The sequence below is a fragment of the Polistes dominula genome, unplaced genomic scaffold (genome assembly GCF_049000335.1).
Source record: "Polistes dominula isolate Pdom_NZ unplaced genomic scaffold, Pdom_raw_medaka contig_75, whole genome shotgun sequence".
Lineage (NCBI taxonomy): Eukaryota > Metazoa > Arthropoda > Insecta > Hymenoptera > Vespidae > Polistes > Polistes dominula.
In genome coordinates, this window is record NW_028301003.1 from 3,500 (window position 1) to 20,568 (window position 17,069).

At 27.7% G+C, this 17,069-nt stretch overlaps 1 protein-coding gene and 3 long non-coding RNA genes across 16 annotated transcripts; 2 read left to right on the forward strand and 2 right to left on the reverse strand.

The window, feature by feature from the left end:
* Window positions 1-1,527: 1,527 nt before the first annotated feature.
* LOC149032088 (uncharacterized) lies at window positions 1,528-2,698 on the forward strand. Its single transcript, XR_016176978.1, has 3 exons — window positions 1,528-2,101; window positions 2,248-2,457; window positions 2,530-2,698. It is a non-coding gene; the product is annotated as an uncharacterized LOC149032088 (long non-coding RNA).
* Window positions 2,350-4,468, reverse strand: LOC149032089 (uncharacterized). Its single transcript, XR_016176977.1, has 4 exons — window positions 4,380-4,468; window positions 3,593-4,300; window positions 2,810-2,936; window positions 2,350-2,698 (listed from the first exon to the last, which is right to left on the reverse strand). It is a non-coding gene; the product is annotated as an uncharacterized LOC149032089 (long non-coding RNA).
* Window positions 4,469-4,575: 107 nt separating this feature from the next.
* On the reverse strand, window positions 4,576-9,467 carry LOC149032090 (uncharacterized). Of its 9 annotated transcripts, none has more exons than XR_016176976.1 (8): window positions 9,329-9,467; window positions 8,297-9,219; window positions 7,428-8,143; window positions 7,049-7,291; window positions 6,799-6,952; window positions 6,411-6,644; window positions 4,734-6,336; window positions 4,576-4,654 (listed from the first exon to the last, which is right to left on the reverse strand). It is a non-coding gene; the product is annotated as an uncharacterized LOC149032090 (long non-coding RNA). The 9 variants fall into 9 exon arrangements; XR_016176975.1 differs by lacking the exon at window positions 9,329-9,467 and having other exon boundaries at window positions 4,582-4,654; window positions 8,297-8,449; window positions 8,539-8,594; XR_016176973.1 differs by lacking the exon at window positions 9,329-9,467 and having other exon boundaries at window positions 4,583-4,654; window positions 8,297-8,449; window positions 8,544-8,670.
* A 72-nt stretch (window positions 9,468-9,539) lies between these two features.
* fidipidine (coiled-coil domain-containing protein 93) lies at window positions 9,540-17,062 on the forward strand. 5 transcript variants are annotated; one of them, XM_015330451.2, is made up of 14 exons: window positions 12,191-12,332; window positions 12,438-12,551; window positions 12,967-13,061; window positions 13,172-13,283; window positions 13,345-13,506; window positions 13,606-13,815; window positions 13,922-13,972; window positions 14,133-14,237; window positions 14,518-14,735; window positions 14,812-15,128; window positions 15,305-15,425; window positions 15,713-15,797; window positions 15,908-16,088; window positions 16,810-17,062. In XM_015330451.2, exons 1-13 carry the CDS (start codon window positions 12,282-12,284, stop codon window positions 16,067-16,069), a joined length of 1,803 nt encoding a protein of 600 aa, XP_015185937.2. In that variant the 5' UTR covers window positions 12,191-12,281; the 3' UTR covers window positions 16,070-16,088; window positions 16,810-17,062. The 5 variants fall into 5 exon arrangements, with proteins under 5 accessions (XP_089029876.1, XP_015185937.2, XP_015185941.2 ...); XM_089173750.1 differs by lacking the exons at window positions 12,191-12,332; window positions 16,810-17,062 and adding an exon at window positions 9,540-9,679 and having other exon boundaries at window positions 15,908-16,600; XM_015330455.2 differs by lacking the exon at window positions 16,810-17,062 and having other exon boundaries at window positions 15,908-16,600.
* Window positions 17,063-17,069: the final 7 nt, after the last annotated feature.

The following is a 17,069-nucleotide window of genomic DNA, read 5'->3' on the forward strand; positions in this document are numbered from 1 at the left end:
CCCAAAAAAACATATACACAAACTCTGAAAAAACCCCTAAAAACCTATACACAAACTTTTAAAATACCCAAAAAAACATATACACAAACTCTTAAAATACCCAAAAAAACATATACACAAACTCTGAAAAAACCCCTAAAAACCTATACACAAACTTTTAAAATACCCAAAAAACATATACACAAACTTTTAAAATACCCAAAAAACATATACACAAACTCTTAAAAAACCCAAAATACATATACGCAAACTCTAAAAAAACCCAAAAAAACATATACACAAACTCTGAAAAAACCCAAAAAAACATATACACAAACTCTTAAAAAACCCAAAAAAACATATACACAAACTCTTAAAATACTCAAAAAAACATATACACAAACTCTTAAAATACCCAAAAAAACATATACACAAACTCTGAAAAAACCCAAAAAAACATATACACAAACTTTTAAAATACCAAAAAAAACATATACACAAACTCTTAAAATACCCAAAAAAACATATACACAAACTCTGAAAAAACCCAAAAAAACATATACACAAACTCTTAAAAAACCCAAAAAAACATATACACAAACTCTTAAAATACTCAAAAAAACATATACACAAACTCTTAAAATACCCAAAAAAACATATACACAAACTCTGAAAAAACCCAAAAAAACATATACACAAACTTTTAAAATACCCAAAAAAACATATACACAAACTCTTAAAATACCCAAAAAACATATACACAAACTCTTAAAATACCCAAAAAAACATATACACAAACTCTGAAAAAACCCACAAAAAAACATATACACAAATTCTAACTACACCCAAAAAAAGACATAAACACACAAACTCCTAATAAACCCAATAAAAAAAAAAAAAAAATAAATAAATAAATTGGTACACACATACTGACTTAACCCTCGCGCGCGTGAATATTAAAACGCACACACACATAATGAAAGAACCCTCGCGCTTGACCTTGACCCACATAATGAATGAAACTCGCGCGCGACCTTGCCCTAGATGTCCTTGACCTTCGATGACCTTGACCTGTAAAATCGGCTACAGGCACGGCCTCACGATTGATTGCCACCCCATTAACTAGAGACCAGGCCCCCTCTAATACTAGAAGACCCCCAATTTTCTTATTCTAATTCTTTACTACTACTACTACTATTATTTCATGCTTCTACTATTTCATACATATACTACTACTACTATTTCATACTTCTACTACTACTACTACTACTACTATTTCAAGCTACTACTACATGCAACTACTACTACTACTCCTCATCATCCCATTTTCCAAAGGCTGTCATTCTCAGGAGCAAGCTGAATACAACGCTCAGGCCTAAGCGTGTATTGCAACCTGCTCCTGAGCGCAGCCACAGGAGTACTCTGCTTCTGCAGAGTCGGGGTCGCACCCCGATGCGTTGAAATACATGCGCTTTGCACCTCCCTTTATACTAAATCGGCTATCCCAACGCTACCGAGTTCAAGACGCCATCTCGTAATTATATATGCAAATTAACTGTACAGCTGACATACATCAAGTTGTAATGGCTTCTCCCTCTTGTCAATCTCGCATGACATCCAATTACTTTAAAATAACATTGCCTTTTAATATTTCTTTTTTTTATTATACGTTAATATATACACAAGTGCAAATATTCTTTTGTTGTTGTTGTTTAAAATCTTTTATAAACTAATGTGCAGTGGTCGTCTACTTATTATAATATAATAAAAATCTATTGTCATGTGTAGTGATTTATTTCTTCTTAAAGTAACATAACCACGAGACGTGCCAATTTTATCTTTCTAACGTGATATAGCCTCTTAAAAAAATTAATAATTTTCATTATACGTTATTACACATATATGTCTACAAGTAAAGTGGTATTTTTCTTATGCTAACATATCCATACTTAGTGAAATGATTTGTGCTATTTTAATTACATATAACCTCTCTCTCAAGTGCAATGGTTTTCTATTTAACTTTTTACATAACCTTTAGTGCAATGCTTATTAAATTAACACGTTCCGTTCATTATATGTACAACTCACGTGGTTATTACATAATTATTTAATATACTAAAAGGTTTATGTTTATAATAAATTCAATTCTCTATTAAAATGTTCATGCATTAAAAAAAATTCCTTATACGACAAAAAACACATAAATTTGTTTCATAATTAAATTTTACAATAATTAATAATGACATATAATGTTTGATTTCATTAAAGGAAAATTTCAATGGCTTGGATGATAGGATAGGTTATAAAAAAGAAATAAAATTTGACACAAAACGTGGTAATCCAAAGTAACCTAAAATGTGCAATGGTATACTTTGTAAGTCGACAAGTAACCTTCTTTAAAGTGCAATGGTATACTTTTCCTGTCGACCTGTCCACCTGTACAGTGCAATAATATTCTTTTACATTTACATAATAATAGTAAGTACAATGATATTCTTCTTAAGTTAACATAATACTAATAATAATAAGTGCAATGGTTTTCTTTTGTAGATCACAAACACAAATCCAATGGTTTTCTTCTTAAGCAAATATCTAACATCAAGTTAAATGGATTTCTTCTTAAGGAAATATCAAACGTCAAGTCCAATGGTTTTTTTTTCTTCACAAGATATCAAACATCAAGTCCAATGGGTTTCTTCTTAAGGTGATTTGGTGATCACTGCAAAAAAAGAGAAGAGAATAAGAAAATAATTATTATAAATAAAAACAATATTATTCACTTAATTATGATTGCATCACTGTAAGAAATTTTGTTAATTATATACTTTACACTTTACTACACAATACTTTACACAAAAGTACAATGTGACAGCAGGTAGCCATCTTGAATTTGTCCTAGAGATGTGTTTTCTTTCGTCGTCTAGATGGCGATACATATTCTCTCTACCAGTCGGTAACTGAAGTAAAAATTTATGTTAACTTTTACTAAATTAATTATATTATATTAATTCACGTTTTATATGACAAAAATAAATGTATTTTAAAATATATTATAATACTTACTTCTTTAAACCACATCCTATTTCCATTATAAAAGACATGATGGTACTTCTACAAAAAAAAACACAAATGAATTCATATAAATATATACATTTTTAAGCTCTTAGTCTATTCCCAATAAAATAAGTGTACATTAATAAATTTAGTACATATAGTAAGAACTGCACACATTAGAATGTAATTAACCATTTCTTTTCTTAATTTGTGATAACTAGGAAACATTTTTTCTATCTAATATTCTTTTCATAAAATATTACTACTCTATATATGGTTTGCTTCTAGTGCAAGTATAAACAGTGACATAACCACAACTGCAATGATTTTCTATTTCAGTTTACATAACTTCAAATTCAATGCTATTCTAAACTTTCTATTTCAAAAATATTTCATTAATATGCTAAAATGTATATATGTTAATAATAAATTCAATTGTCTACTAAAATATTTCTATTAAAATGTTCATGCATTATAAATAAAAAAAAAATACCTTATATGACCAAAAAAAAACATATAAGTTTCTTAACTTGTAACATTTACAATAATTAATACTTACATGTAATAGTTGATTTTATTAAAGGAAAATTAAATAGCTTGGATGATAGGATAGGTTATAAAAAAGAAATAAAATTTGACACAAAACGTGGTAATCCAAAGTAACCTAAAGTGTGCAATGGTATACTTTGTAAGTCGACAAGTAACCTTCTTTAAAGTGCAATGGTATACTTTTCCTGTCGACCTGTCCACCTGTACAGTGCAATAATATTCTTTTTACATTTACATAATAATAGTAAGTACAATGATATTCCTTTTAACTTAACATAATAATAATAATAATAAGTACAATGGTTTTCTTTTTTAGATCACAAACACAAATCCAATGGTTTTCTTCTTAAGCATTGATATCTTACATCAAGTCCAATGGTTTTTTTTCTTCACAAGATATCACACATCAAGTCCAATGGTTTTTTTTTCTTCACAAGATATCACACATCAAGTCCAATGGTTTTTTTTTCTTCACAAGATATCACACATCAAGTCCAATGGTTTTCTTCTTAAGCTGAATTGCCGAGCACTAATCACTAAAAAAAAAGAATAGAATATGAACTGAATTATTATTGTAAATAAAAACAATATTATTCACTTAATTAAAGCATCACTATTGAATTTTTGTTAATCAAATACTTAACTTTACTGCACGTGGCAGTATACAATGGCAGGTGGCCATCTTGATTGTGTCCAAGCGCGATGTATTTTCTTTCGTCTAGATGAAGAAACATATTGTACTTGTCGGTAAGTGAATTAAAAATTTCCATCATTTGATGATAACAGCATAATCTTACCAGTCGATACAATGAAGTAATAGCTAGTACCGCTGCTAGATGGCGATACATATTCTCTTTACCAGTCGGTAATAAAAGACTAATTTCCTAATATACATTTTTATTAATTGATTAAAAAGTTAATAAAATTCCAATCATTTATACTATATTTTAACAAAATAAATGTATTTGAATAGTTTTATAATATTTTCCTCTTTACATATTTTTGTCTACATTAGTTTTTAACAATATCAGCTGCATATTCTTTTTCCATAATAATAATGAAATGAAATTCCCTGCAAAAGAAGATATTTATTAATAAATACATCAATTTTTCTTATCAGCCAATGGAAAAAAAGTAATATCTTCTATTACCGTGTGTACATGAAACTTGATAACAAATTTTGACATGTATTGAATGTCGGAAATATAATAATGTATTTGCCACGTGTGTTATCCATATATCTTGTGATGATAACTAAGATATACATTTCTTCTCGTATTCTTTTGATAAAATATTACACTATATTCATATATTATTTTCTCGCAGTGCAAGTATGATAAGAACACAGAGTGCATTAAACTGGAATTGCGTGCAGAATTGAAGTGATGGTTAAAAAATCCCTCATGACTGTATGGGATATTTGGTTATGGATGGAGTCATAGGATTGCGTGGAAAGTTGAAGTGTTGGTTTAAAAAACCCTCATGATCGTGTGGAGTCTCTCCTTTTGAATAGTGTCATTGGTGTGCGTGGAAAGTTGGTGTGATGGAATTGCATGTAAAGTTGTTTTGCTAAGAAAAGGGACAGAAATGTTTAGATAATGCATAAAGTTAAGAGACAAACTAATCCACACATATATTTTAATAATTAGTAAAATTTCGTATAACAAAATACATATAGATGTACCTTAGTAGTAACTAATATTTGTTAAAATCAATTGATATAATGAGAACATCCTGAATTCATCTATATATACTCGGATTTAATAAAGAAAATTATTTTCCTTTGGTTATGACGTAATACTATTGTACCACACACACCAATACATCCCATTTGTAACTATTTTCATCCAGAATTGGCAATCACTAATCACTAAAAAGAGAAGAGAATATGAAAAGAATTATTCTAAATACAAAATATTATTCTTTTGATTATGATTGCATCACTAATGCATTTCTTTAATTAAATATTTAATAGTGCACGTGGTAGTACACGACACGGCAACCATCTTGATTTTTTCCTCAGCAATGTGTTGCCCGCGAAAATTCAAATAATAAGAAATGTTTTTTTATCATTAATCCATAACCACAAAATTAATTATAATTATAATAATAATAATAGTAATAATAATGATAATAATAATAATAATAATAATAATAATAATAATAATACTTTTATTATCTGAAACAATATTTATTTTGCAAGTGTGTTTATGTAATATTTTAAAAATAATTCATAAATATGTCACTTTTGTTGTTGTTCAGTTAATAAAAGTCGATTACTGTAACATGAATTACTACTACTACATATAATTGTACATGCATCGAAATATTTTGTAATATAATAATTAATTTTCCATGAAATTATACTCTTATGGTCACGCAAGAGAATTGAAATATGTATGTGTATATATAGAGTATATATTAATGATGATGCTGCTGCTGATGATGATGATGATCTAACATAAAAGACACAGTCGAGGCAAATTCCTTTCTGATTTTACATTTTCTTTGATCCAATTAATCACCCCGTTCATTTATATAAAATTATATGTCGATACAGTCGACGATGATAAGTCGCAGCACAACAGTTTATACAAGAAATCCTTTTTTGTGTATGTGCATGTGTATTATTGTGGGGTGCAAAATAGACATATAAGTGTTTAATATAATAATGTTAGTTGCAGTATTGTTGGATTCTTCTTATCAATCTTGATAATAATGAGTAGGCATTTCTAGTCAAATTATTTACCTATCCTGTTAAATGAATCAGTTTATCAATCAGTTTGATATAGGTTTGTTTTTTACAAATGCAAGATTGCAATGCTTACCTTTTGACAAATTCTTCTCTTGATTATGCTTTGTTAGTGCACCTACATTCTATTTACCATATATTATAAAATAAAACTCTTGTTCGGATGACATAATCAATACAACAAATCTTCTAATCGTTAGCCGTAAGAAAATGAAATATATATCCATTGATCCAATGGTGTAATGGACTCCTCTTCTTTTGAGTATAACGTTCTTGGATTGGAATTTAAAATATAGATCTGCATGCTGATCTAAAAATATTTTAAAAAGTAGTTTATATAAATACCAAAATAAGTTAGAAAAGGGAGAAAATGTTTAGATAATGCATAAAGTTAAAAGACAAAATAATCCATATATTTTAATAATTAAAAGAATTTTGTATAAAAAAATATATACTTTACTTACTAGTATTGGTTAAAATAATTTGATTAAGAGATCATCTTGAGTTCATCTATATTCTCGGATTTAATAAAGAAAATTATTTTTCTTAGGTTATGACATAACACTGTCCCACAGCAATACATCCAGTTTAATTATTTTCATCCAGAATTGGCGATCACTAAATAAAGAATATGAAACGAATTATTATAAATAAAAAATATTCCTCGCTTGATTATTGCATCACTTTAAGGATTTTTTTAATTAAATACTTTACATTGCACATAGCCGGTATTTACGGTATTCAAAGTACATTGACAGGTAGCCATCTTGATTTTATCCTAGTGGTTTTTTATCTTTTGTCTAGATGGCGAAACATATTCTACTAATCGGTAAGACATAGTAACATTTACTTCCGCTAGATGGCAGCATCATTTTACTAGTCGGTACATTGAAGTAATATCTAGTACCGATAGATGGTGATACACATTTTACCAGTCGGTAATAAAATATAGAATACCTACACACACACAATATGTTTTTATTAATTGATTAAAAATAAATGCAACTCCCCAATCAATTTTTATATGATAAAAGTAAGAGTATTTTAATAGTATTATTTTTACTTCTTTTTCAAACAAAATTATTATATTTACCTTTAAACATATTATTGTCTAGATTATTTTTAGTCATAGCAGCTGCATTCTTTTCGCATAATAATTCACATGGAGATCTTTGCAAAGAAGATATTAATTAACAAATACATCAATTTTTCTTGTCAGTTAATAACAAGATAATATCTTCTATTACCGTTTACAAAACTTGATAAAAGATTTTGACAAGAATAGAATTTCCTAATATAATGTATTTGCCATTTGTTTTCTTAATTTTTGATAACTGGGATACATTTCTTCTCGTATTTTTTTTTTTTGACAAAACACTACTGCATATGGTTTTCTCCCAGTGCATTCAAAAATCTTTCATAGTTGCAGTATTGTTGGATTCTTCTTATCAATCTTGATAATAATGAGTAGAAACTTCTAGTCAAATTATTTCCCTCCCCTGTGGAATGAATCAGTTTATCAATCAGTTTGATATAGGTTTGTTTTTTACAAATACAAGATTGCAATGCTTACCTTTTGACACATTCTTGTCTAGATTATTCTTTGTTACTGCAGCTGCATTCTATTTACATAATATTATAGAATAAAACTCTTGTTCGGATGACATAATCAATACAAATCTTCTAATTGTTAGTCGTAAGAAAATGAAATATATATCCATTGATCCAATGGTGTAATGTACTCTTCTTCTCTTGGGTATGACGTTCTTGGATTGGAATTTAAAATATAGATCTGCATGCTGATCTGATCTAAAAATATTTTAAAAAGTAGTTTATATAAATACCAAAATAAGTTTGAAGAGAGAAAATGTTTAGATAATGCATAAAGTTAAAAGACAAAATAATTCATATATTTTAATAATTAGTAGAATTTCGTATAAACAAAATATATAAGTTACTTACTAGTATTTGTTATAATAATTTAATAAAAAGAACGTCTAGAATTCATCTGTATACGGATTTAATTGAGAAAATTATTATTCTTAGGTTATGACATAACACTGTCCCCACAGCAATACATCCAATTTAACTATTTTCATCCAGAATTGGTGATCACTAAAGAAAGAATTTGAAACGAATTATTATAAATAAAAAATATTATTCACTTGATTATTGCATCACTAAGGATTTTTTTAATTAAATACTTTACACTGCACATAGCCTGTGTTTATGGTATTCAAAGTATATTGACAGGTAGCCATCTTGATTTTATCCTAGTGATGTTTTATCTTTTGTCTAGATGGCGAAACATATTCTACTAATCGGTAAGACATAGTAACATTTACTTCTGCTAGATGGCAGCCTAAATTTACTAGTCGGTACAGTGAAGTAATATCTAGTACCGATAGGTGGCGATACAAATCTTACCAGTCGGTAATAAAATATAGGTAACTGACACACTATATGTTTTTATTTATTGATTAAAAATAAATGCAATATAAATCAATTTTTATATGATAAAAGTAAGTTTATCTTTATAGTATTATAATATTTACCTCTTCTTTTAGCAAAATTATTATATTTGCCTCTAACATATTATTGTCTAAATTATTTTTAGTCAGAACAGCTGCATTCTATTCGCATAATAATTCACATGGAATTCTTTGCAAGGAAGATATTAATTTATATAAATACATAAATCTTTTTTGGCAGTCGATGAACAATAATATCTTCCATTATCGTTTAGAAAACCTGGTAAAAGATTTTGTACAAGAATAGAGTTTCCTAATATAATGTATTTGTCTTTTGTTTTCTTAACTCGTGATAACTAGGATGCATTCCTTCTGCTAATCTTCTGATAGATTATTACGGTCTATGGTTTCTTCCTAATGTAAGTATAATAAAAACAGTGCATTTAAAAATCTTTCATTGTTGCAGTATTGTTGGATTCTTTTTATCATTCTTTATAGTAATGAGCAGACACTTCCAGTTTACCTTCCCTGTTGTATGAATCAGTTATTAACTCCTTTCCTACGAACTTTTCAGTAATAATCTGCTTTACGAGGGTATTGTATTTTGTTGTATGTTCAAAATGACATCTATGAACAGTCAACGTCTATGTTCAGGATATCTTGGAACCTTTTTGCGGGTTTTGTTAAATCTATTAACAGTCTACGTCAATGTTGAGGAGAGATCTTGGAACTGAGGTAATGCAAGAATTTTTTTGATGTGTGTATTACAGTTGCACACATGCGCAATGTTCGGAAAGTCATATAAACTGCATTGAATAAAGGAATTTTAACAGAGGATAACCCGTTAGTCTGAAGGTGAATCTCGATGAGGAAGGTACATAGATCAAAATTAACTATTATTTTAATTTTCTTTTTCTATTTTTTTCTTTGATATATTTAATAAAAATACATTAATTTATTAAAACTTTTAGTATTCGGAACAATACAATAATCCAGGACAAATCTTCTCTTCATTTCTTTACATTGTCTTAATTTGTTTTTCCTGTTCAATTATTTTATCGAGTGTAGCATATTTTGAACCTCGATGAAAGTCAAGAGATTAAATTTTAGCTTATGTATATCGTCAGGAAGACGATAATGTCATACATTTGTAAATTGAGTAAATTTTTTGTAAACTTGAAAATATCATTGAAATTGTAATCATGTCAACGCGTTTTCTTTTCTTCGTTTCTCCGCAAAAATATCTCGTTTGCGCATTTATTTATGTTACTATCAACACTTGAAAATATCTAAGCAGGACCGCCTGTTACATCAATCCAACGCATAAAAATATGTTCTAAATTTCTGGTTTTATTTGGAAAACTATTAAATAGTAATAACCACGTTATTTCCAAGAACAATTAAGAATTTTCATTTTTGTATTTCTTTAATATTAATTCCTTATTATTAGTATAAATAATAATAACCTGCATAAAAATAATAATAATAATAATAACAATAATAGTAAATAATCCTGCATAAAAATACAAAGGAAAAATAAAATTCAGGATTTATTTAAATGTTTAACTTGCGAAAATATGTAATTCAATAATATGATGGATTCTTCTTAACAGAAGAATAAAGCGCTATTTCGTCGTATAAGCTTTTTGTTTATTCTGATTTACACATATTTTCTTAAATATAGAACTCACATTTTCACAAATATAGCTTATAAAACAGATTTAATTTTTACATACGTTTATGAACATTTCACCAATTATTATAACGTCGGAATGTTTCTCAATTTCGCAAGTGTCTTTTTAACAGTATCAATTCTGGGATGACAATTTTGGATGAAATCTTGTTTCATCTACCTATCTATCTATCTATCTATCTATCTGTCTGTCTGTCTGTCCATTTTCATTCATCATTTAGCATTGATGGTTAAATTGTCATTTTATGCAATAATTCAGTTATTTCCATTTTCTGGGCTATAAATACTGCTTTATTCATATCTAATGAATCTATTTCTCTCAAGTAATCGCGAATTTCTTTACTTCTTAACCCACATAAAAATCTTTCTAATATACTAGTATTTCTGTTATATCCCAAATCGCATTGAATGCTTAACTTGCTTAAAACTAATGCATATTCCCGAGCTGTTTCACCATCAATTTGATTTCGATGATAAAAACGATACCTAGCAGCATACGCTTTTGGCATAGAATCAAAGCTAGCTTGTAATGTGGATATTATCACGTCGTATGGTACGTCTAAGGGATTTGTTTCTAATTTATTCCTAAGCATATAAAAAGCCACAGGTTCGATCATATGTAATAGAAACTGTACTTTTTCCTCATCTGGTACTAAGAATTTATTTATCGCAAACTCAAAGTAATTCAACCATCTATTCCAATCTGTATATCTTGGATCAAACTTATGAATTATAAGAAGTGTTTTCCTTACTATTTCCATTAATTCTGTCATTGCACTTAATATATTTTTATTTTATTTATTACACGAAAATGGATGACTAGTTAAAAGTTATTTGTTCGGTCAATTGCTTCACTTCACTTAAATTATTACACTATATTATACTTCTCGTAGTATTATTTTAATAAATCATTGCATTAAAATTATGACATTATTCTCTTCACAGATTGATTATTTATTTTAATTTCAACGTATTAGATCGAGTAATACTTTTAGCGTAATTATTCCAAATTGATGTTGAGAATTATATATACTAGTTGTAAGTGGGAATACAAAAAAAAGGAGCAATGTTGTCATGTTATTCGTTTATTCATCCCCACTGACCCGGTGTACTTTCTTAAACCAAGAACTCTGAGCAGTAACACATGACTCTATTATGGCTTAAATATTATTAGTATTTATAATAAGATAATCTATATGCCAATCTACAATCTTGACAGTCTCTCTACTTATTTAATTGATTATTTGAACATTTTCTACTGTAATATATATTTTTTCAATTTATATAATTTATAAGCACTAGCCATTTACGTGCTCATTAAAGCAGTTACAAACGCAGATCGATTGATTTCTGTTAATTTCTGTTTTTGTTTTTATATATGCGTTCAAATTTTATGTCATTTTTGTTCTTTCTGTTTGTTTACTTCTTTCTGCGTGCCGAATATACAGCAAGTATATTCGGTAAAGTAAGTGTAAGCTAATGTAATAGGATTTATTTCTTATAGATAATATTTATTAGCAATTCAAAACAATTTAACGAGTATAATAAGAAATATTTAATGAAAATTAATCGAATTCAAAAGTATAAAGTCATGCATAAAATGAATTTTTAAGTTTCATTATTCCCGCGTATTCATTCATTGATTAAAGTAGTGGTTGGGTTTAATTCCAAATTCATGCACTTGTGGCGCCACAAGTTAGAATCCTACATATTTGTGGTTATATGCAAAATATTATTAATCATAAATCAAATATAGGTGTATATTAAATATAATCAAGTAACTATGTGGAATGGTACGTCAAGGAAAGTATCTAAAAGTTTAGAATCGACAGAAGTAAGAATTATATTTATTAAATTTATTAAAAAAAAAAACAATAAAAAAAATAAAAGAACAGATCACTCTTCAATCAACAATTAATATGACATCTTGTATTTTTAGACTGATATACGTGAAGATGAAGAGCAGACAAAGAAATTACAAGAAATTATCGATCTCCTTGTGGCGGCTGGATATTTCAGAGCTAGAATAAAAGGCCTGTCAAATTTTGACAAGGTATCTTCCCATTCAACTTTAGCACTTGGCTTATACTTTCTTTATTATTATATGTCACAACTTATACAAAGTTTCCATAGAGTTCAATATTCGTTTTTTCTTCTAGTGTATAAATTATTAAAAGCTAGCAAAATTTCAATTAAATAACTTTATTAGCTGACAAAAAGTAGTATTATCGTTTTCAATGGAACATGCTCACCATTTCTGTTACTATTATTCTATGAAATATAAATGACATCTGTGTCAAAACCAGTTTTATATTATCATCGGTATGGTAGTTAGTACGATACTTAAGAGATTAATTAAAGTATTGTTATAACTATAATATTTTGTATACCTCAAGAAGAAACAAGTTACAATTTATTTTCATTTATAATATCTTAATTTTTTGGAAGTTTTATTATTATTATTATAGGTAATAGGTGGTATAACTTGGTGTATAGAATCTTGCAATTTTGATGTAGACGTGGACTTATTGTTTAGAGAAAATCTTACAATCGGTCAAAAAATGTAAGTACAAGCGATAGAGCGATAGAGCGATAGATTGCCACGCTATAGGTTTAATATAGATTTAAGAAAACAATATATGGTTTTGAATACATGTATTAGTATTTTTCTAGATCTTTGACTGAAAAAATTGTTGCTATGCTGCCAAAAATGAAATGTCCGTACCATATAGAACCTCATCAAATACAAGGATTAGATTGTATTCATATATTTCCAGTTATTCAGGTATAATTATTTATTACAAGTCAAAATCTACATTATGCGTAATGCATTTAAATCGTTTCAGTGGTTGATAAAGCGTTCTATGGAGATGAGAAAAGAAATGGCAGGATTTGTGCGTTCCCTAGCACTTAATCAATTTAATAAAAAGCATTTCTTTTTGGAAGATGAAAATGGTATTGCAGTTGCAGCTAAGAAAAATATGATGCAAAATATTTTATCAGTTAAAGTGAGAGTTTCTTTCTGATAATATTAATTATTGCTGTTTGTTATATATATAAAAAAAAAAAAAGAGAAAATCAATTTTTCTAGTCTTAATGCTTTACAGAGGTTATATGAACCTCGACGATTATTCAAATATAAAGATAGTTTGGCAAAAGACGAGTCTACTCGATTTCTTAGTACTCTTTTGGAGTATGAAGCTAATTTGCACGATAATATCCAAAATACAAATGCTGAAGTTATTTCTTTAAAGTCGACGACAACTTTGCAAGAAAATAAAAAAGATAACCATATTACTGTATCAAACGATGAAAAAGTATGTATGTATTATTATTATTATTATTATTATCATTATTATTATTTAACGAATAAATTGTCTTTCCAGATTTCGCTAAATCAAATTTTTCTTTTATTCTGTGCAGATGGTTGTAAAAGAAATTGCAGGATCAATGGCAGTTATCGAAGAGAGTTCAGTAAGTAAAGAAATTATTATTTAATAACAAAACAGAAATCAAATTTGATAATATGTTTATAATAAACTCTCTCATACAGTTTTACGGATAATCATTTTACCGTATATAATCACCAAAAATGCAATCATATAAAATTAACATTGTAATATCATTATTAAAGGATCGTCTGAGTGTCAATGTGGTTGGAAATATTTTTGGGATGCAAGCGCAAGAAATTGCTAAAGTCGCTGAGAAATATGCAACGAAATCAATTTCTGAACTCGAGGTAATAGATATTAAAATATAGGATTGAAAATCCATATCTTCTTTTTCTCATCTTGATTTCTTATTTATTCATTCATTGTTTAGAATTATAATATTTTAACTATTATTAAATGTCACACTATATATAGTGGCTTTTAATATTACCAAAAACAGATTAAAAACTAACTATAATTATGTGCAGTTCATGTAGAGCATTGCCATACAAAAATATAGTGGTGCAAAAAAGTTGTGCTCTAATTAACAATTTATTTATTCTTTTAACACAGTATAAATGTTTGTAGGAAAATGGTACATCCAATATGTCCAGTGTCCTGGTAACTTTACAAAAACAAAAGGCTAATCTACAGACACGAATTTACAAATTGGCAAAAGAAAGAGATGTTTTGTCGAGTAAAATTTCCGAGATAATCGATAAAACAGATCAATTCTATAAACAGAGAGAACTTCTTGAACGTTCGTTTAAAAAAGCACAAGAAATAGGAATTAATGAAAACGATAGGTAGAATTTATTAACATGTTTATTCGTATAATTATCATTTATTTCTCTCATGATATATCATTTCTTTATATTATAGCATTTATAAACGCTTAGAAGAACTTTTATTGGTGCACGATGGTTTAAGAGAACAAGAATTAAAGTTTCGAGAACAATGCAAATCTGATCTTGTTCTTCTTCTAAGTATGCTAGAAGAAATGAATAATGTTTTACCGACAGAAGAAGAAGATAGGCTTAAAGAATATGAAGAACAAAAAGAAATAGTAACAAGAGCAAGATTGCAATTAGCCAAAAAAAATAGAGCTATCGCTTCTTTAACTAGACAATTGGATGATGTACCAGGACGATCTGAGTTAACCCAATATCAAAGAAGGTTCATGGAACTTTACAATCAGGGTTGGCAATTATTTGATCTACCTTAAACATTCACAATTCATTATTTTAAATCCCTTTTAACTCTTTAACTGTTTAATGAAACTCTGAAATTTTTTAGTTAGAGGGTTAAAATCATTTCAAGATAATATTATTTCAACATAATAATACTACATTCTATACTAATTTTTATATTATAGTGTCTGCTAAACACAAGGAGACCAAACAATATTACACGTTGTACAATACATTAGACGATACAAAGCTTTATTTGAGCAAAGAATTATCTTTGTTAAACTCTATACAAGATAATTATAGCGAGTAAGTAAACGCATATTAACCTTTTAGCTCTACTAAGCACTACTATATAAAAATTATATTTATTGCATAAATAACAAAAAATATTATTATTATTATTATTATTATTATTATTATTATTATTATTATTTGCTTTGATTTTTTGCATTTTATTTTCATTTATATGCGTACAATACAGTGCTACTACCAATCTCATCGTAGCTGAATAGTTAATAAAACTTAATTAAAATTAGAACAAAGAACAACATTTATATTTAGAATAAACAATTATTTTAACGCTTTTATGATAGAGCAATGGCATCTACAAGTGGCAAGAAGCAATTTTTAAAACAATTTGAAGCTATCGTTGCAGGAGTTAAACGTAACAAATCAATGGTGCGTATGGAAAAACTAATTTAGTTATAGTACTTCCTACAGTATATTCTTACATTTTTCATGCTTTAATGATTTATATTTATAAGCTTTTGTGGCTTCTTATTGCGCAGGTCGAGAAACGGTGCGCTGATGAAAAAAATAGACGTGATGATCTTAGTCAACAATTAGTTATGCTTATAGAACAGCAGCGTAAATACGTTGTTGCTGTTAGACAGCTTACCATTGAATGTCGTAAAAATGAAGCATTACTTGCTCAGCTACGTGGTTCATAAATATCAAAATCAATTTGAGGTACAAGCTTAATGAGAATTTAATTTATTGTTTAAACAAAAAAATAACATCTTAATTATAAACTTTTACAACATTTCATTACGTAATATATCATCAATTATTTGTATTTGAATGCATTTTTAATGAAATAATACAATTTTATGATAGCAATATCTATAAAAAAAAAGAGAGAGAGAAAGAAAGAAATGATATTGCAATTCTAGTACAATAACAATATATGATGATATGCGAATGAAAATAGTTGAGAGTTCAAGTCACGTGACAACTTTAGTTTAAAGCAAAATGCTATTGCAAGTATGTAAATATATGCATACGATCTTGAACCAATAATAGAGTATATTAGAAATTAAAGTATCCTACGCTATGTTTTTATATTTTATTTTAAAACAATATTCTATCAAAATATATCATTACAATTTTACAATCATGAAGTAAATCTAACTAAAATATATATATATATATATAATTAATTTGTATTATTATTAATTTTAATTAAATAATCCAATAATTCATTCTGTGGTATTGAATGGTATATGATAGCATTCGATTTTTATATACGAGTATATATATATTTTATATTTATAGAAATTAATTTCACTTAATTAATAAATACCAGCAAATGGTGTTTTAAATTATCCCGCCTGCGCAGAATGTCTTGCGTCTAAAAAATAAAGTATGTAACTTTCTTGCTTTCACCTTATTGGTTATCCTTTCTTTACAGGGATTGGTTGTATAAAGTACTACATAAATAACAGTGTTACCACATTGGTCGAGGGTTTTTTTCGCCTGGATGTCGTAGATGCAGCTTTGTGCATTCTTCATTCTGACGATAATATCTGTCTTGTATACGTCTGTTGTATGCACGTTTTATTTCTGTATTATATTATTTGTGATCATTCAAACTATCGGTATAAGTTGCGTAGAAGTTAGTTCATTGGTAAAACCAACTTAATAAACGAATATTATTTTTGGGATATGACA

What these genes read in the sequence shown, in the direction of transcription:
- fidipidine (XM_015330451.2), top strand. Translation starts at nt 12,282, where the DNA reads ATGTGGAATGGTACGTCAAGGAAAGTATCTAAAAGTTTAGAATCGACA. An exon ending in AATCAATTTCTGAACTCGAG is followed by an intron (nt 14,238 to 14,517) that starts GTAATAGATATT and finishes AAATGTTTGTAG; the next exon opens with GAAAATGGTACATCCAATAT. An exon ending in TTAAACGTAACAAATCAATG is followed by an intron (nt 15,798 to 15,907) that starts GTGCGTATGGAA and finishes CTTATTGCGCAG; the next exon opens with GTCGAGAAACGGTGCGCTGA.